The sequence below is a fragment of the Macaca thibetana genome, chromosome 14 (assembly GCF_024542745.1).
Source record: "Macaca thibetana thibetana isolate TM-01 chromosome 14, ASM2454274v1, whole genome shotgun sequence".
Lineage (NCBI taxonomy): Eukaryota > Metazoa > Chordata > Mammalia > Primates > Cercopithecidae > Macaca > Macaca thibetana.
Genome location: NC_065591.1, coordinates 63,383,697 through 63,406,337, shown reverse-complemented (window position 1 = coordinate 63,406,337; position 22,641 = coordinate 63,383,697). Strand labels below are relative to the sequence as shown.

General features: G+C 49.8%; 2 protein-coding genes across 2 annotated transcripts in view; one reads left to right on the top strand and one right to left on the bottom strand.

Moving 5' to 3' along the window:
• XNDC1N (XRCC1 N-terminal domain containing 1, N-terminal like) overlaps positions 1-17,390 on the top strand; it is a 40,309-nt gene extending 22,919 nt beyond the window's left edge. Inside the window, 10 exon segments of the mRNA XM_050756548.1 lie at positions 258-330; positions 3,338-3,465; positions 4,031-4,136; positions 5,043-5,088; positions 6,137-6,866; positions 9,570-9,796; positions 10,731-10,895; positions 12,367-12,541; positions 16,130-16,318; positions 16,410-17,390. Of these exon segments, the coding sequence (XP_050612505.1) occupies positions 258-330; positions 3,338-3,465; positions 4,031-4,136; positions 5,043-5,088; positions 6,137-6,866; positions 9,570-9,796; positions 10,731-10,895; positions 12,367-12,541; positions 16,130-16,318; positions 16,410-16,594 (2,024 nt within the window). The 3' untranslated portion in view covers positions 16,595-17,390.
• The window catches only part of RNF121 (ring finger protein 121), a 231,211-nt gene that overhangs the window by 91,247 nt on the left and 117,323 nt on the right, over positions 1-22,641 (bottom strand). The gene's annotated exons all lie outside the window — the stretch shown is intronic.

The window sequence follows — 22,641 nt, the reverse complement described above, 5'->3', positions numbered from 1 at the left end:
CACAAATAAATTTAAATCTTCAAACTGTGATGAGTACTGTCAAGGAAAAGCATAATTGGATGACTGGATGTAGATTAGAGAATCCAGGGAAAGTGCCGCATAGGAATTAGCATTTCATCTAAGACTTGGAAGAGTGAGAAAGGCACACTCTTTGCCTCCAGGCAAAGAGGGTAGAAAGAATATTCTTAGAAGAAGTAACATCACATGTGAAGACTGTTTTGTTTAAGAGCTATATTTAATGAGCATTTCTAATACAGAGCCCAGAGCAGAGGAGCAAAACTCTGAGAATGATGTGGGCAGAATGAAAAGAAGGAAAGTGCAGCACCAAAGGTAAGTAGATCAACATGAAAGACCCAAATCACCTCCCCAAACCTTATTGCCCTTTTGCAGTTGTCCTTACCCCCAGTCTTGTTTCAGTAAGGTCAGAGAGTATCCTTGTGTCTGGGTTTAACCTGTGGGTCTAGACCTAAGGGCATTGAAGAAAAGATATCCTTGTCCACATGTTGTCAGGTTTGGAACTAGGCAAAGAGGCAGTCCTGTAGTGAACCAGAATCTGAAGATGAGTATGCTGTATTTCATGGGCTTCATCAAAATCTAAATCTTTGGCTGGGCACAGTGGCTCACGCCTGTAATCCCAATACTTTGGGAGGCCAAGGTGGGTGGATCACCTGAGGTCAGGAGTTCAAGACCAGCCTGGCCAACATGGCGAAACCCTGTTTCTACTAAAAATACAAAAATTAGTCAAGTGTGGTGGTACGTTCCTATAATCCCAGCTACTCAGGAGGCTGAGGCAGGAGAATCGCTTGAACCCAGGAGGCGGAGGTTGCAGTGAGCTGAGATCACACCATTGCACTCCAGCCTGGGCAACAAGAGTGAAACTGTCTCAAAAAAAAAAAAAAAAATCTGAATCTTTTCTGCTTCAAAGGACACTGTCAAGAAAGTAAAAGACAACCCATAGAATATGGAGGAAAGTATTTGCATATCATATATTCAGTAAGGCTTTTTTTTTTTTTTTTTTTTTTTGAGATGGAGTCTCGCTCTGTTGCCCAGGCTGGAGTGCAGTGGCCAGATCTCAGCTCACTGCAAGCTCCGCCTCCCGGGTTTACTCCATTCTCCTGCCTCAGCCTCCCGAGTAGCTGGGACTACAAGCGACTGCCACCTCGCCCGGCTAGTTTTTTGTATTTTTTTTTTTTTTAGTAGAGATGGGGTTTCACCGGGTTAGCCAGGATGGTCTCGATCTCCTGACCTTGTGATCCGCCCGTCTCAGCCTCCCAAAGTGCTGGGATTACAGGCTTGAGCCACTGCGCCTGGCCCAGTAAGGCTCTTTTATCTAAAATATATAAAGAACCTTTACAAGTCAACAATAGAAAGATACCCTAATTTTTAGAATGGACAAATAATCTGAATAGAATTTTCTCCAAAGAAGATATATAAATGGCTATTAAGCACATAGAAGATGCTCAGCATCATTAGCCATCAGAGAAATGCCAATCAAAACCCCACAATGATTATTTCACACCTGCTAGGATGATGTAATAAAAAAGATGGACAATAACAAGTGTTGGCAAAGATATGGAGAAATTGAAACTCTCATACATATTGCCAGTGGGAATGTAAATTAGTGCAGCTGATTGGAAAACAGTTTAGCAGTTTTTCAAAATGTTTATATGGAGTTACCATATGACCTAGCAGTTCAGCTCCTAGGTGTATACTTCCAAAGAATTGATAACAGGTGTTCACACAGAACCTTACAGGCAAATGTTCAGAGCAACATTATTAATAATAGCCCAGAAATCGAAACAACCCAAGTGTCTATCAGCTGATAAATAAAATGTGGTATATCTATGCTGTGGAATATTACTCTGCCATAAAAAAGGAATATAGTACTGATACCTGCTCCAACATGGATGAACCTTGAAACCATACTAAGTGTAAGAAGTCAGTCACAAAAAACCATATAGTATATGATTTCATGTCCAGAATAGGCAATTCCAAACCACTAAAGTAGATTAGCAGTTGCCAGAGTCTGGTTCAGGCTTTCTTTTCTTTTCTTTCTTTCTTTTTTTTTTTTTTTTTTTTGAGACAAAGTGTTGTTCTGGCACCCAGGCTGGAGTGCAGTGGCACAATCTCGGCTCACTGCAACTCCTAGTTCAAGCCATTCTCCTGCCTCAGCCACCCAAGTAGCAGGGACTACAGGCGTACACCACCACACCCAGGTAATTTTTGTGTTTTCAGTAGAGATGGGGTTTTGCCATGTTGGCCAGGGTGGTCTTGAACTCCTGACCTCAGGTGATCCATCTGCCTCGGCCTCCCAAAATTCTGGGATTACAGGCATGAGCCACTGCGCCCAGCCTGGGTTCTGGGTTTCTTTTGGGAGTAGTGAAAATGTTCTGGAATTACAGGGTTGTGGTTACAGAACTCTGTCAATACAGGGTTTTGAACTGAATTTATATATATATAAAAACAATTGAAAATTGACGGAGTTGTGCTTTCTCACTCAGTCTGGAGTGCAGTGGCATGATCTCGGCTCACTGCAACCTCAGCCTCCCAGGTTCAAGCTGTTCTCCTGCCGCAGCCTCCCAAGCTGGGTCTACAGGTGCACGTCACCACACCCAGCTAATTTTTGTTTTTTGTTTGTTTGTTTGAGATGGAGTTTTGCTCTTGTTGCCCAGACTGGAGTGCAACGGGGCAATCTCAGCTCACCACAACCTCTGTCTCCCGGGTTCAAGCGATTCTCCTGCCTCAGCCTCTTGAGTAGCTGGGATTACAGGCGCCCGCCACCACGCCCAGCTAATTTTTGTATTTTTATTAGAGACGGGGTTTCTCCGTGTTGGTCAGGCTGGTCTCAAACTCCCAACCTCAGGTGATCCCCCCACCTCGGCCTCCCAGAGTGGTGGGATTACAGGCGTAAGCCACTGCGTCCGGCCTAATTTTTGTATTTTTAGTAGAGACAGGCAAATGTTGGCCAGGCTGGTCTCAAACTCCTGACCTCAGGTGATCCGCCTGCCTTGGCCTCCCAGAGTGCTGGGATTACAGGTGTGAGCCACCACACCTGGCCTTGAATTTATATTTTTAAAGAGTGAGTTTTACGGTATGTGTACTATATTTCAATTAAAAAATAATAACCCAAGGGCAATAATGGAATCTCTGTTCTCAGATGTTCAAAGGTTAAATGTCTTCCCTCAAGTCTGGTACATCAGGTGGGAAAACCAGGACCCCAAACCAGGGTTTCTAGGTCTACATTAACTCTTCTGCATTATTTTTGCTCTGATTCCAGGCTCCTTCAGCCCTTATGGCCTCTTACTAATAGCTGGTCTTTAACTGTTCTTTCTCACAGGCCTGTATCCAACTCTAATTCTCGGCCAAGCAGGAGGGAGACAGCAAGAGCAAGGCAAAAAAAACAGCACCGACCCCAGGCCCAAAGCAGTGGTGACCAGGATAGCGGACTGTGCCCGATTTGTGCAGGTAAGATGCTTGTGCACAGGGAGTTGTTGTATGACAACTAGGCATTCCTTGAGGGAGGAATGGGAGATCTGAGAGTACTGCCAAGAAACATTTGAATTTGGAGTGCTGGCTTCTGTCATCTTTGCAGCTCTCAGGTGTGGAACTGTATTTTTAGTCAAGTGTAATTCAAGACAAGTGTGTACTGAGCACCTGTTCACACTGTGCCAGCTAAGCTGAGGAAGGGACATGGGCCCTGCCCTCTGGCGAAGCATGAAACCAAACAATGTAAAACACAATCGGAGAGGGCCTAGAACTTCCTTCGTAACTTTTTCCTATATGTCCAAATGCTGGTTGCTGTTTCAGTCTCTGTTCAAATGGTTCTTCTTTGCCAAGTGTTCTCTTATCTGCCCAGATCATCTTTCCCAACTAAGCTTCTGCAGGATTCTCTGATTCCCTTGGACTTAGCACTTCTCACTGTCTGCTGTGTATCAATGTTATTTGTCTTCATAGCTTATCCAGACTTCTTGGGGGTGACATCCTGCCTGGGAGCAGGCCATTTTGTTTACCTCCTTCTCTCCCCAAATAGGCTCCTTCAGGATTGAGATTCTTCCCCAGCATGCTGCCACTTGTGGAGAGACCTCCCCACCTCACCCAGCTTCTCCTTCCTCGTCATCTTCGTCCCAGTCTGTACTGTGGGTGTCCTCCCCAGAAAGTTCACCCCCTGTCTCCTGGGTTCAGTGCCCTATCTGCCAGTTGCAGTTCTCAGCAAGAGAAATAGAAGAGCATGCCAGTATATGTGGGGACTTCCCTCAGGCATGAGCCATGAGGTCCTGTGGTTTTGCCCCACCCTCTAAGACTGAGATGGGGACTGAATAGCTTGAGAGCTGAGAAGGGCTGATGAGGCCGAAGCTCCGTCTCTCCTCCCCTCCACTCATTCCCTCAGGACTCTGCCTGAGGGCACCTCTGTGCCTAGCCTGATCCTCATTCCCAGTTGTCAAGGCTTCTGTGACCATGGCATCTGATTCTCCTAAGGCCAGCTCTGTTCTTTTCCCCCTTGGAAGTCTCCTTGGAACTTTTGGGCCTTGGGACACCATCCAGAATGTCTTTCCCTCTGTGAGTGGCACATTCTCATGCCCATTTTCCTGAAAGGAAAACCGAGGCCTAGTGAAGAGCAAATGCTGCCTGACAGATAAAATCCTGTGGTGTGCTGGGAATGTGCATATGGGTTTTGAGCACGAGGCTGACATCCAGCATCTCATGAACTGAGCTCTCAGTCTCCTTTGTGGGCTCCTGTCCTGGGTATAATCAGGTAATGGTGATGCTATGTGACACTAAGCAAGTTATTTATTTTAGCATCCAGAATTAACAGAGAAAAAAAATCTCCCAACCTCCCGCTCACAGAACTGTGATAGGGACCAGATTGGTTAATGAGTAAGGAGTAGTTCTAGGCTTGGCTGTAGAACCGTGGGCAGATCCCATTCCTCATCTACACAAGGAGGTGGTTGGACCAGAGGATGTCAAAGGTTCCCTCAAGCTGTGATATTCCAAATTCTGTTCCCACCTCCTTGAGCAAATATGTCTTCTCTTCCCTTTCCCAGAAGATTTCACTCTGTGGTACTAACACCGGTTCCCCTGGTCCCCAGGGTATAGAGCAGAGGGGGAGCAGCTGGTCCTGCAAAGAGAGGGCCCAGGGTAGGGTTTTGAATAGATAGGAAAGAGGATGCTAGGCACAGTCAAGGAAAAGACTGAGCAGGAGTTCAGTCCTTCGGTCCCTGCCAGCACAGGTGCCTGCATAGGTGGGCACAACCACAGACCCCATCACCGTAAGAAGCCTGCTCCCCTACCTTCTCCTATTCTGCTCCCGTTTCTACCCATGAATAAAACAAAAGATTGGCCCAGAGGCACTGCAGGGGCATCCTAGCTGCCAAGCAGGTGGCAGACATCACTATGTAGGTGGGAGAAGAGCCCCTGGAACCCTGATCTTGGACCCAGAAGAGAAGAGCAGTGAGGATGGGGCCAGGCCTAGTAGAAGAGAGGGACGAGGCAGTGCCAAGGGGGAGAAAGGTCCCCCAAAGCAGGGGAGGGCAAAGCGGGAGGATTGGTGAAGAAAGAGGATATTGGGATTCTGCTGGGGTCCTGGTCAGAACTGAGGGGCTTGACAAAAACCCAGTTCAAAACTCACACAAAACCCTCCTGTGTGGACATGTCCGGGCCTGCCCTTGGGAGAGGCTCTGGGACTTTGAGAGGAAAGAGCATCTGGGAGATGAAGTCAGCAAGAGGGGAGCTGGGTCTGAATAGATCCTGTGCACCTGTATGTGGGGTTAGGCTGCCAGGGCAGCCCACCCCTGCTTTAACCTACCCTTGCTCAAGGTACCCACAGGTAGCCCTGCTGTTGGGGGGCTCCTGTGAGGGTGGAAGTCAAGCTGGGGAAGGGCCCCCCAGTCAAACTCAGCTGAGGAAGGGGCCCCCATTCTCTCCCCAGTGGGGGAAGAAAAGAAAGCCCCCACTGTACAGTCTTGATTTTCCTAACCTGAGAATCTATACAATAAAATAATGAATAAGACAATATTTGCCAGTGTGTATTTGGGACAAGGAAGAATATAATGGTGGCTGGATATAGAGGGTTAAGTGCTAGAACATGGAAGGGTGAAAGAGGCCCCATCACAAAGGGGGTTGAAACTCAGGGTCCTAGCCTCTCCACTCCTTCATCCACCAACAGCCTAACTGGACTGAGATCATGAACAGGAAGCTCAGGTTCCCACCTCCACTCCTGGCTGCCATCCAGGAGGGCCAACTGGGCCTTGTGCAGCAGCTGCTGGAGTCAGAGGTTAAGGCCACAAGCAGTGGGCCAGGTGGGCCCCTGCACAATGTGGAAGAGGCCAAGGAGCACTCCTGGAGGGAAGCACTCAACTTGGCCATCCACCTGGGCCATGAGGCCATCACTGATGTGCTGTTGGCCAGTGTCAAGTTTGACTTCCGCCAGATCCATGAGGCCCTGCTAGTGGCAGTGGACACAAAGCAACCAGCAGTGGTGCATTGCCTGCTGGCCCACCTGGAACGGGAGAAGGGTTGCAAAGTAGACACCAGGTCTTTCTCACTGGCTTTCTTTGACTCATTAATTGATGGCTCCCGCTTTGCACCTGGTGTGACTCCTCTCACCCTGGCCTGCCAGAAGGACCTGTACGAGATAGCACAGCTGCTCATGGACCAGGGCCACACCATTGCCTGGCCCCATCTGGTCTCCTGTGCCTGCCTCAAGTGCAGCAACGCCCGCCGCTATGACCTGCTTAAATTCTCTCTGTCCCACATCAACACCTACCGTGGCATTGCCAGCAAGGCCCACTTCTCACTGGCCAGTGAGGATGCCACACTGGCTGCCTTCCGGCTTAGCCGTGAGCTCAGGCACCTTGCACGCAAGGAGCATGGTTGGGCCTGTGGTGGGTGTTCTGGGAAGTTTGGAAGTCACAAAAAGAGGACGAGGCCTGGCCTCTGTTCTCAGGAAACCTCTAGTTTGATGGGGAGTCAAGAATCCCCCCAAGAGAATTTCATTCTAATGGCAGAGAACAGCCACTCCAGAGGGGCCTAGTCTTATGGGGGAGGCACAACCCCACTCCAGGGGAGCCCTGGGTCTGTCTGAGGGAGGAGAGAGAACAGAAACAACTAGAAAAACAGCTGGACAGACTTGGAGATGATGTTCAGTAGAATACATCACGTCTGAATACCTGCTAGGTGTTCCCACCCGGAGCATGGTGTGTTGCGGCTCTCAAGCGTATGATCACAGCAGGGAAAAGTCAGAGAGAGGGGACAAGGTGCTGCCAGTATGCTTGTCTTCATTCAGTGCCGCTGTGAATGGTGCTAACAGGGCTTCCAAAGCCCAGAAAACAGGTCAGGAAAGCCACAGCTGTTGTGTTCAGGGAGGACTCCTTGGAAGAAGTAGCATTAAGCTGAGCTACGGAAGTGGGTAGTTACATACAAGTGAAGAGGAGCAGGGAGGGTATTTGAGATAGGACTGCAGTCCACGCAAAGGCTCTCAGGTAGTGAAAGTATACATGGTGATGAGTGAAGGGGAGACACTGCAGGAAGGACTGAGAATGCATGAAGAGGAGCCTGGAGGCAGGGACTAGTAAGGGTCCTGGAATGCCGCCAGTCCAGTATGTCCATCCCTCATCCCCTGACGGATCCTGTGTGTCAAGCTAGACTCGATCCCCATCCCCATCCCCATCCCCAAGATGACCATTAGGTGGGGAAACCAACACGAATGTTAAAATACAGGGCTAAGGAGGTTGTGACCCGGGGTGGTGGAAGGATAGGAGAATGAAAAGCCCCCACTGCACAGCTAGCAGGAAAGGGCAGTCCTTTCCAAAGGACTTTCCCTCCATTCTCATAGCAGCCTAAGAGACAGTTCATAGCAGGAAGTATCATCCCCACTTTATAGCAGAGAAGCTGAGGCCTGGGAAGGGGAAGTACCTTGCCCAATGTGATACCACCTGAGGACAGTGCTGGGATTCAGACCTCACCTCCTGAAAGCCATCCCTGGATGCTCTCTAGGGTAAGGGCCTCAAGTAAAACCCAGGAGATAATGGATAAACTGGAGCCAAGGACTGCCTTAGGCCAGGCACGGTGACTCACACCTCTAACCCCGGCGCTTTGGGAGGCTGAGACAGGAGGATGAGGAGGCCAGGAGTTCGAGACCAGCCTGGGCAACATAGCAAGATCTCATCCCTATTTTTTTTTTTTTTAGTTTTTTTGGAGACAGTTTCACTCTTGTCACCCAGGCTGGAGTGCAGTGGCGCAATCTCAGCTCACTGCAACTTCCACCTCTGGGGTTCAAACGATTCTCCTGTCTTAGCCTCCCGAGTAGCTGGGATTATGTGCCTGCCACCACGCCCAGCTAATTTTTGTGTTATTAGTGGAGATGAGGTTTCACCATGTTGGCCAGGCTGGTCTTGAACTCCTGACCTCAGGTGATCTGCCCGCCTCAGCCTCCCAAAGTGCTGGGATTACAGGTGTGAGCCACCACGCCCACCTATTTTTTAAAAATAATAACTGGCCAGGCATGGTGGCTCATGCCTATAATCCCAGCACTTTGGGAGGCCAAGGCAGGTGGATCACCTGAGGTCAGGAGTTCGAGACTAGCCTGGCCAACATGGTGAAACCCCATCTCTACTAATAACAAAAAAATCAGCTGAGTAGGCCGGGCACGGTGGCTCACGCCTGTAATCCCAGCACTTTGGGAGGCTGAGTGGGGCGGATCATGAGGTCAGAAGATGGAGACCATCCTGGCTAACACGGTAAAACCCCGTCTCTACTAAAAATACAAAAAATTAGCTGGGCGTGGTGGTGGGCGCCTGTAGTCCCAGCTACCCGGGAGGCTGAGGCAGGAGAATGGCGTGAACCCAGGAGGCAGAGCTTGCAGTGAGCCGAGATCGCACCACTGCACTCCAGCCTGGGCAATAGAGCAAGACTCCGTCTCAAAGGGAAAAAAAAAAATCAACTAGCGTGGTGGCACATGCCTGTAGTCTCAACTACTCGGGAGGCTGAGGCAGGAGAATCACTTGAACCCGGGAGGCAGAGGTTGCAGTGAGCCGAGATCATGCCATTGCACTTGAGATCGTGCCATTGCACTCTAGCCTGGGTGACAAGAGTGAAACTCTGTCTCAAAAATAATAATAATAATAATAATTAATAAATAAGAACTGCCTTATTCATTTCTGCATGTCCTAAAATTGCCAACGCGAGTTCTCTTATAAGGTAGGTGTTCCAATAAATTAAATGAGCACATGAAGGGTGTAAGGAGTAGGTGTAAAAATGGGACAAGAAACAGATTAGAAGAGGAAGGAAAAGAGAAAAAATGACAGAGGGGTTTGGGTTGAAGTGACTTAGTGATGAGGTAGCAATAGCACTAGATAAGCAAAGTGACCCTGGAGGTACCTCATTAGAGCAAGAAGGATGGGCGAGGTGGCAAAGAAGAAAGAAATCAATGCCCTAGTGACACCAGACGTAGGAAATGATGGTGCAAGGGCAGGACAGAGGTGGCCTAGGCCCACTATTGGTGGGCGTGGGGGGTAGGGAGGAGTGGGCTGATTTAATGGGGTTGGGTCCACAGGGTGGTAGGCACACACGGACCTCCTTCCCTAAGCCTGAGTACATTGCCCTGGAGTCACCGAGCCAGGACTATGGCTTTGAGCTGCTGGACATGTGCCGGAACCAGAACGAGGTCACTGCAGTGCTCAACGACCTGGCCGAGGACAGCGAGACTGAGCCCAAGGCTGAGGGCCTGGGCCTAGCCTTTGAGGAAGGCATCCCCAGCCTGGCGAGGCTGCAACTGGCCGTCAACTACAACCAGAAGCGGGTCAGCTGGGCCATAGCTATATCCCCTCCCTGTCCTTTTCTCTTGCCCTGCCACCTCTAGGTCCCCCTGACCCAGCCCTAAGCAACTCCTTTTCCTGCCCTCAAGACCCCTCAGGCCTTGGTCCTGAGCACCCTTCTGTCTAGACCCTTGGCCCTGTGGGTCCCCTCCCTTCTTACCTTCAATATAAGCCTGTAACCTCTCCCCAGCCCTTGAAAGACCCATTACCCACCAAGACCTCACCTCAGACCAGGACATCTGGTCTTAGACAGCTTTATCTCTGACCTGAGTTACTTGAATCCAGTCTTTCTATTCAATTCCAGTACATCACTCTATAAAGCAAGATAAGACTAGGTCTCTCAGGCCTTAAATATCCCCCAAAAGATTCCATTATTGCCTGCCTCCTCAGACATCTTCCCCTCTAAGCTAAAGACAGACTCCTTGTTTAGCCTCCCCCAACCCCTTGCTCCTCACTCTCATCCACCCTCAACATCCACCAGGAACTTAACCAAAAACCTTCTTTCATAATGGCTCCCCTGGCCCTGTCTCCCAATACAGCAAACCCTGGTTTCCCTCTTCTGCCTTCCTCAAGACCATCTAGGCTAATGTCCCATATCTCTAAGAAGGCCAGGGACCCTGGGGGTTCTGGGTCTTGGGTCCTCAGTTCTACCCACCACTGTCTAACTTAGACTCAAGAATGTAGGGTCCAGAGAGTTCAGGAAAATCTTTGAGTTCAGTTTCCCCTCCATAAACCAAAGCCTAGAGAGTGATGGGTCTGCCCATGGTCACATGACAAGCAAGTTGGCTGATGTGGGGAGAAAAGAAGGATTGTTCGATCTCTGTGGCAAAGAAGGAAGGGCTGTGTACCCAACTGGCTCCCCCATCCTCCTCCTTGCCTGGTGGCCTCCCCCTCTGCTTATGCCCCATCTCTGCTTAGTTTGTAGCACACCCCATCTGCCAGCAAGTCCTGTCCTCCATCTGGTGTGGGAACCTGGCTGGCTGGCGTGGAAACACCACCATCTGGAAGCTCTTTGTTGCCTTCCTCATCTTCCTCACCATGCCCTTCCTCTGCCTTGGCTACTGGCTGGCACCAAAGTCCCGGGTACTAAGAATAAGATTAATGACAACTGTCACTTATTGAGCACTTGTTTTATGAGGCCCTGGGCTAGACACTTGGTGAATATAACTTTGTGTGAATGTTTCCATTAAGTAGCTGGAAGTGCAGCCCTGAGGAAGGCAGACATTCTGCTTCAGGGATATAGGGTAGCAACCTGAGGCACAGGGAAGGGCAATCCTCTTTTTGTCAAAAGTACACAGGAAATAGTGGAGTCAGGATTTAAACTGAAGTGTCTCTGCCTCCAAAACCTTAATCCTATTAACAGCCCTGTATTCTCCTAAAGACAGGCCCACCCCGACTACAAATTCCATGGGAGCCCTTCATCCAACCAATATGTCCTTGAGACCCAACTGTGAGCCAAGCATGGTGCCTGGCACTGGGGTTATGAAGAAAAGCCCTGCTCCTGCTGAGCAGGTGAGGAATAGGGAGAGGGATGTTCCAGGAAGCAGGAGCAGTATGTGTGAAGGCCTGGGAGAGGGAGAACCCAAAGTGTTAGAGAAACTGAAAGGAGTTAGATCAAGAGTGGTGGAGAAGCACGCAGGGGCCAGATCTCACAGAGCCTTATAAGCCACAGAGGATAGCAGCCATTGTAGGATTAATGAGGCGAGTCCCCCATCAGTCTTGTGTTTCAGAAAGTGCCTTCTACTAGGGGTGTGAAAGGTGGGCTGGGGATGCAGGGCAGGAGTTAGAGAGACTGGTGTGAGAGGACAAGCACATAGAGATGTCTCATATTCCCGGCCTGGGTGACCGGGTCATTTTATGAGGTGGGGACACAGAAGAAGATGGAAGAGCAAGATAGGATAGAAGATGATGAATTTCTTTATTATTTATTTATTTATTTATTTATTTTTGAAATGGAGTCTTGCATTGTCGCCCAGGCTGAAGTGCAGTGGCAGGATCTCGGCTCACTGCAACCTCTGCCTCCCAGGTTCAAGCAATTCTGCCTCAGCCTCTCGAGTAGCTGAGATTACAGGTGCCCACCACCATGCCCAGCTAATTTTTTGTATTTTTGGTAGAGATAGGGTTTCACTATGTTGGTCAGGCTGGTCTTGAACTCCTGACCTCGTGATCCGCCCACCTCAGCCTCCCAAAGTGCTGGGATTACAGGCATAAGTCACCGCGCCCGGCCCATGAATTTATTTTTTAACATGGTTGAGTTTGAAGCGCCTGTGGGGCCTCCAAGGGAAAGTTACTTTACCTCTGTGATCTTCAGTTCTTGGGGAAAAAAAAAAAAAAAAAAAAAAAAGCCGGGAATAATGTCTACCTCATATGGTTGCAAAGGAGATGACAGATAGAGTCTACGGCCTGATATGTAACACGTTCTCAATGTATGTCTGAATAGCGCGTGACTGAATCTGAGAAAGGGGAGTCACGTGGGTGGAGCAGTCTAGAAGGGCTTGCAGGAGCGAGAGACACCCAGGACTGAGAGCCCTACTCCCCTTCCTTCCCTTGGAAGCTGGGCCGCCTGCTAAAGATCCCAGTACTGAAGTTCCTGCTGCACTCCGCCTCCTGTCTGTGGTTCCTCATCTTCCTGCTGGGAGAGTCCCTGGTCGTGGAGACACAGCTGAGCACCTTCCGTGGCCGCAGCCAGAGTGTCTGGGAGACTTCACTACACATGATTTGGGTCACAGGTATAAGTGTAGGACCCTTTATTTGTGGCAGTGTCCCTTAGGGGCCCCCCTTCCTGTCCTTCACAATAAGCACCCCAACAGGGGGATCCTGCTTTGTAGATGACCCCTGAACATATAACCAGACTCCTCTGGGCTGTAACACAGTACAGGGCCCTTTCCCTCACGCCTAGTTGGGGACCTAGCCCTGTGGTAGACTCCCTGAGCAAGGACCCCTTCTTCCCCCTCCCTGGCATCAGTCACTACCTAGCCTGGAGGTTTCTGTCCTCTCACAAATAAGACCCTGGTCCACAGTGCGAGGTGGGAACATACCTTGGTGTCATGGCAGCCCCCAGGTACTGCAAGACAGGCTCTCCTGGAGGTCATGGAGCAGAAAGTCTCACAGACCAAATGAAAAGACTCAAATCATACAGCGAGTTAAATCCGTAAGTGGTGTAATTATGATGGTGTTGTAATGAGGATCAGAGTTGAGGTTTGAGTGGCTGGGGTTAGGGGGGTGGTGCAATGGACAGAAGGTACCTGGAGCCAGGCATGGTGGCTCATGCCTGTAATCTCAGCTACTCAAGAGGTTGAGGTGGGAGGATTGCTTGAGGCCAGAAATTCAAGAGCAGCCTGGGCAACATAGAGAGACTCTATCCCTTAAAAATAAAAGAAGATTGGCCGGGTGCAGTGGCTCACGCCTGTAATCCTAGCAGTTTGGGAGGCCGAGGCGATCGGATTGCCTGACCTCAGGAGTTCGAGACCAGCCCAGGGAACATGGTGAAACCCCGTCTGTACTAAAATACAAAAAATTAGCCAGGCATGGCAGCATGGGTCTGTAATTCCAGCTACTCAGGAGGTTGAGGCAGGAGAACTGCTTGAACCCAGGAGGCGGAGATTGCAGTGAGCCGAGATTGCGCCACTGCACTCCAACCTGGGTGACAGAGCAAGACTCTGTCTCCAAACTAAAATAAAATAAAATAAAAAATAATAGTAATAAAAGAAGATACCTTGGCCCAAGACTTGATCTATGGGAGGAACACAGTGACAGTTATGTTTGGCCACAGCTGTAGCTTGCCAGTTATCCTGATGAGCTGCTATTACTTTTATATGCATTATTTGGGCAGAGGACATGTGGAAAGAGAACGGCTGGTGCCAGTGGGTAGCTGATTTAAGATCTCATGAATACTGAGGGCCTCATATGCTTCAAGCATATTCAGTGTATCATGAATATTTAGAGTCTGTCCATCTCTTTCTATGTATGTTCACACACACATACTCTACTAACTTTATTTGTTCAACATGTCACCAAAGTAACTAGCCTATACTTAACACATAAGTTTCATCCATTCCATTTGTTTTCTTTTCTTCTATAGCAGAACTGAGTATTCACAAACAATTTAGCAAATGCAGTTTATAAGAATCCCCAGAGCTTCAGCCAGCCTCTGGCCCGTCAGCTCAGCAGGCCAAATTGGTGGCGCCTTCCTCGGCTGTCCTCCTCTCATTTAGCTCTGGCTTGGTTAGTGAACTCCAGAGCCACCAGTATACCAAGTCCACTGCTCCACCCTGTACCAGGCCAGTCAGTGATGCCAGAAAGGAAATCTGGTGCAGAAACTTTAGGGAAAGAAACTAAGAGCAGCCCAAGAAGGAAAGTTTCTCATCCTATTTACTGAACGTGGATTGACCTGTGCTGAGTGGAGAGGAAACCAATAGAATTCCTACCCATGGGAGAAGAAAAGTCTTAGAAACATATGAAACAAACCTATTTATTCATGTGATAAATGTTTCTCGATGCCCTATCATGAGTGAAACCCTAAGAGTACATGGAAAAGTTCAACATGGCCCCCTCCATCCAACACATATTCACTGAGCGTGCACCCCACCCTCACAGGGCATTCCTGCTCTACAGAACTGATTTCAGCTCCCGACCACATGATATTCACATTTGTCTAGGCCTTTGCTCATTCACTTTTTCTAGAGCACTCGCCCCTTCCTGCACTGCCCCTTCACCTGGCTGGCTCCCACTCCTCCTTCAGGTCTCAGCTTAAATGCCACTTTTGGAGAAGGTTTCCCTGGCCCCTAAATCAGGGTGAGGGTCCATTCCTAAACACCCATAACAGTCCCTCTGTCCCCCTGCTCCTTAGTGTTAGCATTTACCACACTGTATGAGACCCACTTGGGTTACCCACTGTGTTCCTCACTGACTGTAAGCCCTGGGAGGGCAGGGACTGTCTTATTCACCAGAGGTTCCCACTGGCACATGGTAGGAGCTTACTAAATGTTTGTTTAGGCCAGGCGCAGTGGCTCACGCCTGTAATCCCAAGACTTGGGGAGGCCGAGGCGGGTGTATCTCCTGAGGTCAAGAGTTCGAGACCAACCTGGCCAACATGGTGAAACCCTGTCTCTACTAAAAAATACAAAAATTAGTCAAGTATGGTGGCATGTGCCTGTATCCCAGCTACTCGGGAGACTGAGGCAGGAGAATTGCTTGAACCCAGGAGGTGGAGGTTGCAGTGAGCCAAGATCGCGCCATTGCACTCCAGCCTGGGGGACAGAGAGCAAGACTCTGTCTCTCTCTCTCTCTCTATATATATATATATATTTTTTTTTTTTTGACGTATTTGTTTAATTTGTTCTGGGCACCAGGGACAGAGATGAGTGGACATAGTCCCTGCCCTTGAGGGGCTCCAAGTTCAGGGGGAGGCAGGGTAGAGACAGACCTGTGGAGCGATATCCTGCAGTGCCCCGTAATGATGGGATCACAGAGATATGAGCTGTGAGAACACAAAACCCCGAGAAATTCACTCCACCTGCTTAGGGAAGGCTACTTGGAGGAGATAACATGTGACCTAGGCCACAAAGGTGAGCTGGGCTTCCAGAGGATGTGGAAGGACATTCTAGGCAGAGGGAACAAACAGTGAGTGGAAAAGCACGTGATTGTACCCAGGGAATGAGAAGGGTGCAATGTGGGCAGGGCTGCCTAGCTAATGGGGTCCAGCTCCCAAGACCCCCAGCCCCAGGTCTGGTACTGGGCCTCACTGGAACACAGGTAGCCTGAGCAACCTGAGAATTTGGAGCCCCTTCAAGTCGATACTCTGTATTTTTTTTTAACTTTTTAAAAATAGTTTATAGAGATGGGGTTTCACCATGTTGCCCAGGCTGGTCTCAAACTCCTGGGCTCAAGCAATCCTCCTGCCTCGGCCTTCCAAAGTGCTGGGATTACAGGCGTGAGCCACCGCACCCAGCCTCAAATCAATATTCTTCAATTATTTGTCCAGTATTTACTTGGTGGAGGGCACGGAGAAACAAATTTCAGTCATTCTCTCCTAATAAACAGCCTGTCCCAGGTGATACTCACTTTCTGAGTGTCTGCTGACTGAGATCATTGGTGCAGTCACGCCAGCAGTGTCTGCATCAGCAAGGAGTCTTTTTTATGTTCACATAAGATCACTTGTTCCAGAGTAGATTACATGTTTACATGTCATTGACCACCCCATAATGTTTTAGCACCCCACTGCCATTCATAGGTTCCCCCGCCTCGTAATCTAGCTCTGACATAGAAGGAGAAGTTCAGTCCGATCCTGTCCTGGGCTCCCTGCCACCCCGCTTCAGGCTTCCTGTGGTTTGAGTGCAAGGAAGTGTGGATTGAGGGCCTCCGCAGTTACCTCCTGGACTGGTGAAACTTCCTGGATATGATCATCCTGTCCCTGTACCTGGCTGCCTTCGCACTGCGCCTCCTCCTGGCTGGGCTTGCCCACATGCACTGCCGGGCAACTGCCTGCCACTATTTCACCACGGCTGGTGAGTGTCCCTTCAACTCAGCCCTGAATCCTCCAGTTCTTCTTTCTTGGCTCTTGGCTTCCAGCCACAGCCCCCATTCCACCCCGCACAGAACGAAGCAAGTGGCACACCGAGGATCCCCAGTTCTTGGCTGAGGTGCTCTTCGCCGTCACCAGTATGCTCAGCTTCACCCACCTGGCCTACATTCTGCCGGCCCATGAGTCGCTGGGCACTCTGCAGATTTCCATCGGCAAGATGATCGATGACATGATCCGGTGCATACCGGCTCTGCTCTGAGCTCTGCTCTGAAGACTCCACTTGACTTCCTTCCAAAACTCCCCAGCTCTTGGGTAACACAGGAATCCTTGACCTGCGTTCCTCCAGAGGCATGCGCTCCAAAGACCCCTGAAAACTACAGGCAAAATTTGGAGGGTAAATGTATATTTTTCTGCAGAGAGGGTCTACAACTTACATCTAATTCTCAAACAGGCCCATGACCCCAGAAAAGATTACGAACCATAGATAGCAGAAAGAGCCCTTGGTTGGGAGTTCCAGTCCCAGTTCTGTCAGTCTCCATGACCCCTCTGTGGGCCTCAGTTTTCCCATCATTAAGGAAAAAGCGATGGCACTGGACTTAGGGGTCCCTTTGGGTCCTTTCCACTCGGCAGCTGCTCTTTGAACCCCTGACCTTATCTGGCCTTCTTGGTCCTTATCACCTAATCATGTCCAGCAAAACCTGGCCTCTCACCTAATCAGGGCCTGTAGTTAATGCCTGCCTCCCTGGGAGTCCCCAGCCTGAAGCAGGACTACAGTGAATGTCCTTGGTGGGAAAAACCTTAGCTGCATCTATTAATATTAACAACTTTAGCTCAGCTTAGCTTGGGATAGAACCTCCCACCCCACCCAGGATTCTTCTGGCCTCCCCGTGGCAGGCCAACTCATTCTCACACGTGGCTCTGACTCTTCTGATGATAACTCCTGTTCAGTGGGATTCTGACTCCCAACTGTCCCTGTGTCATTCCTTTAGAATCTCAGCATCTCATTCCCTCCCTGAGAGACCACTCCATCCTCAGCTTTGACTGCTTGGACTTAGTACCCTTTATTCTTTTTTTTCTTTTTTTTTTTTTTTTCCTGAGACGGAGTCTTGCTCTGTCGCCCAGGCTGGCGTGCAGTGGCGCAATCTCGGCTCACTGCAAGCTCCGCCTCCCGGGTTCACGCCATTCTCCTGCCTTAACCTCCTAAGTAGCTGGGACTACAGGCGCCTGCCACCATGCCCGGCTAATTTTTTGTATTTTTAGTAGAGATGGGGTTTCACCATGTTAGCCAGGATGGTCTCGATCTCCTAACCTCATGATCCGCCAGCCTCGGCCTCTCAAAGTGCTGGGATTAAAGGCGTGAGCCACTAGGCCCAGCCTCTATTGTTAATAATAACCAAATTTAGCCAGGCACAGTGGCTCACACCTGTAATCCTAGCACTTTGGGAGGCTGAGGTGGGCAGATCACTTGAGGTTAGGAGCTCGAGACAAGCCCGGCCAACATGGTGAAACCCAGTCTCTACTAAAAGTACAAAAATTAGCTGGGTGTTGGCCGGGCGCGGTGGCTCAAGCCTGTAATCCCAGCACTTTGGGAGGCCGAGACGGGCGGATCACGAGGTCAGGAGATCGAGAGACGATCCCGGCTAACACGGTGAAACCCCGTCTCTACTAAAAAATACAAAAAAAATAGCCGGGCGAGGTGGCGGGCGCCTGTAGTCCCAGCTACTCGGGAGGCTGAGGCAGGAGAATGGCGTAAACCCGGGAGGCGGAGCTTGCAGTGAGCTGAGATCCGGCCACTGCACTCCAGCCTGGGTGACAGAGCAAGACTCCGTCTCAAAAAAAAAAAAAATTAGCTGGGTGTAGTGGCACATGCCTGTAGTACCAGCTACTTGGGAGGCTGAGGCAGGAGAATCACTTGAACCCGAGATTGAGAGGTTGCAGTGAGCCAAGATGGCACCACTGCACTACAGCCTGGGTGACAGAGCGAGACTCCATCTCAAAAATAAATAAATAAATAAATAACCTGCTGGACGTGGTGCCTCGCGCCTGTAATCCCAGCACTTTGAGAGGCCGAAGCGGGCGGATCACCTGAGGTCAGTAGTTCAAGACCAGCCTGGCCAACATGGTGAGACCTTGTCTCTACTAAAAATATAAAAAAATTAGCCGAGCATGGTGGCACACACCTGTAATCCCAGATACTCAGGAGGCTAAGGCAGGAGAATTGCTTGAGCCCGGGAGTCGGAGGTTGCAGTGAGCCGAGATCGTGCCACTGCACTCCAGCCTGGCCGACAGAGCAAGACTCTGTCTCAATAAATAAATAAATAACCGAATTGAATATTTGTTGAGCAAAGAGCCAGGGAGGACTTCATCCCTCTTCCCGGAGCCTGACTTCTCTCAAGGCAGAGACCTGCTCTGACCCTCCCCTGTCCTACCCCCTGCCGGGTTTATGTTCATTCTCATGATCATCCTGACCACCTTCCTCTGTGGCCTCAATAATATCTATATGTCCTACCAGGAGACGGAGCAGCTGGGCAAGTATGCAGGGGCAGAGGCAGGATGGGAGGTGGAGAGCCTGGGACCTTGCAGCTTGGAGCCCTAGTGATCTCTCCTTTTTCCCTCCCTCCCTCATTTATTCACTCAACTAATTCTCTTGTTTGCTCACTCCCTCTTTGATTCTGTCACTCTTTCTTTTGTTCGTTTATACATTCATTAATTTACTCATTTTCTCCTCAAACTTTTTATTTTGAAAAATGTCAATCCTATGAAAACTACAGTGGATACCCCTAAACCTTTCACCCAGCTTCACCAATTGTTAATGTTTTACCACACTTGCTTGATCTGTTGCTCCCTTTATTCTTTTTTTTTCCTGAAACACTTAAAAGGAAATTGTAAATACAATGACACTTCATCCCTAAACAGTTCAGGATGTGTTTTAAGAACATAACCACAAAAGCATTATCATACTCAAAAAATTTAACATCATACCATTATATATATGTATATATTTATATATATTAAATATATAAATATATATATTTTTTGAGACAGAGTCTCACTCTGTTGCCCAGCTGGAGTGCAGTGGCTCAATCTCAGCTCACTGCAACCTCTGCCTCCCGGGTTCAAGTGATTCTCCTGCCTCACTTTCCTGAGTAGCTGGGATTACAGGCACACCACCATGCCTGGCTAATTTTTGTATTTTTAGTAGAGACGGAGTTTCACCATGTTGGCCAGGCTAGTCTTGAACTCCTGACCTTATGATCCGCACGCCTCGGCCTCCCAAAGTGCTAGGATTATAGGCATGAGCCACCGCGCCCGGCTTCATGCCCTTATATTATTTACTATACAGTCCTTATTGATATTTCCCCAGTTGCCTGGAAAAAAGACTCTCTAGTTTTAAAAATCTGATATCCAATCTAGGATCATATGTTACATTTTGTTGTGATATCCCTTTAGCCTCCTTTAATCTCGAACACACCCCAACCTTCTCTTTGTCTTGCATGAAGAGTGTAGACCAAATTGGATTTATCTATTAATTATTGATCATGGCTGGGCGCAGTGGCTCACGCCTGTAATCCCAGCACTTTGGGAGGCCGAGGCGGGCGGATCATGAGGTCAGGAGATCCAGACCATCCTGGCTAACATGGTGAAACCCCGTCTCTACTAAAAATACAAAAAAATTAGCCAGCCGTGGTGGCGGGCGCCTGTAGTCCCAGCTACTCGGGAGGTTGAGGCAGGAGAATGGCATGAACCTGGGAGGCGGAGCTTGCAGTGAGCCGAGATTGTGCCACTGCACTCCAGCCTGGGCAACAGAGCAAGACTCCTGTCTCAAAAAAAAAAAAAATTATTGATCATAATTAGATTCAAGTTAAGCAGTTTTGGCAAGAACATGACCTAGCTGATTGTGTGTACTTTCCACTGCATCACAGCGGAAGGTGCATGATGTCAGTGTGGCCCATTGGTGAGGCCCATTGCTCTAGCGAAGTCTTCATTGTAATGGTACCAGGGAAGCCCTTTTAGTAACAGGAAGCTATGTTGAGACGGTGTGACAACACTGCTCCCTCAAAAGCTTTCACCCAGTGGATTTAGCATCCATAGATGATTTTTACCTGAACTGGCTATTATAACAGTGGTTTCAAGGCCGGGCGCGGTGGCTCAAGCCTGTAATCCCAGCACTTTGGGGGACCGAGACGGGCGGATCACAAGGTCAGGAGATCGAGACCATCCTGGCTAACATGGTGAAACCCCGTCTCTACTAAAAATACAAAAAAACTAGCCGGGCGAGGTGGCGGGCGCCTGTAGTCCCAGCTACTCGGGAGGCTGAGGCAGGAGAATGGCGTAAACCCGGGAGGCGGAGCTTGCAGTGAGCTGAGATCCGGCCACTGCACTCCAGCCTGGGCGACAGAGCGAGACTCCGTCTCAAAAAAAAAAAAAAAAAAAAAAAGAAATCTCTCAGGAGAATTTGCCGGTTCATTTGCTGTTGCTGTTCCTGCTGCAAAACCAAGAAGCCAGACTATCCCCTCATCCCTACTTTGTGAGTACCTCCTCAGCTTGCTGCTGGTCGCCCTGGTGTCAGGCCTTCACCTGTATTGTCTATACCATCCACTTGTCTGCATACCCCGGGCTTATCTATCTTTCCAGGTATGTTCCCCAGAAAGCCTGTCTCAATTTCTACTCTCTCACGTGGCTTCCCTTTCCCTCTTCCTGGCTCTGGCCATTTCCTGAATTTCCAACCCTGTGTCATGCAGCCTAAACAGAAGTCCTTGCCACCCTCCTCCCAAGCTAGAAATACTCACTAAGCTCCAGACAGAACTTTTTGTCTTCAACTGGTCCGAGACATACTTGAACATTTTTTTTAAAAACATGTTAAGAAGTCAAAGAAATGTCCCACAAACAGGGCAGTTAGATGGCTGACAGTGGCCTGAGAGAGGAGGCCAAGAGGCCAGACATCCAAGGAGCTCCCCAGCCCAGTCTGGCCTGGCATGAAGGTGCCTTCCTAATTCAGGTACTGCCAGGTCTGTAGGGGGCTCTCCCCTCCTCACCATCAGCCTCCCAGCCCTCACCCACCCCTTCCTGGTCCTCTCACCGTCAGCCCTTGCCCAGCTTCTGGCCCCTGTCCTTCCACCTTCCAGGTCCACACTGTGGGGTGGAGGCCAGGGGCTAGGTGGGTCACGGACAGAAAAGTCTACAGACTTTGCTTGGGCCTTTTTTGCCTGGGGGTGGGGGGGCATGGGCAGTGATCAGAGGAAGGTTGGAGGTAGAGAATCTCCCCCACCCTCTTGTCTTCCCATTCCAGGCCAATCTTGGGGCAGGGGCTGTGCCTGGGAAGGAACAGCATGGATCCTACTGCCTTCACATCATCAACGCCCTGGTGCAGCGCTACATAGAGACCGCCCGGCGTAAATTCGAGGAGACCCAGCAGAAAGGTTCGTTGCCCACCTCCAAGCCCTCCCCATTCCTGTTCCTTGCTCAGCTGGGATAAAGGCCCCATTGCCAGAGTCACATCCTCATTCAGCCTGCATAATATGTGGCCCCATCCTGCCCTGCCCTTGGAAGGGCAACCTGCACAGCATGGCCCCTTGCACTCCATCACCCTCTGACCCATCCGGGCATTTATCCCACTCATTTCATGTAACTGCTCATTCCTGCCTTTAGGTGTGTTCAGTTATTCTCCCATTTACTCCCTTACCCAGTCACTCATTCACCTCTTTCATTCACTCACTTACTGACTCATTCCACCAACATTCATCACTATGGCCTCTTTCGTTCCAGGCCCTGTCTTGGAGGGAGGTACGGGGCAGGGACACATGGGAAGCTTTCAGTCTGGTGAGGAAGAGAAACCATCACACTGGGCATTAAGACAGACGCAAATTGCTATCAGTGCCTGAAGGGAGAAGGAGCCCGTCATTTTCAGAGGCTCATAAGAAGGCAGAAGGATAGAGTAGCAGAATGGACAAAGCAGGGAGGGATGTGAACTGGGCCCTGAAGGATGCGGTGAGCTGGCTGGCCATAGACTGGGGAGAGGGCGGAGGGGGGGGACGCATGAACGTCTACCCAGTAACAGCTTTCCCCATGGCTTGTCATCCTTCTCTGGCCCCCAGACTTCCCTTCTTTCCAGCTCCTCAGCTCCTCCCTCCCCACCCGATCGGATTCACCTGTCCCAGTTTCACCCACCCACCTGACCCCTAGCCCACACACCCGTTCCTCACTTCTTCCAGTTCTCCCTCAGGAACTCTGGATACGGCAACCCCTGGGATTCTGTAAAGGGTAAAAGGGGTACAGGGCAGGCTCATCCTCTGAAAGGCCCCTCAG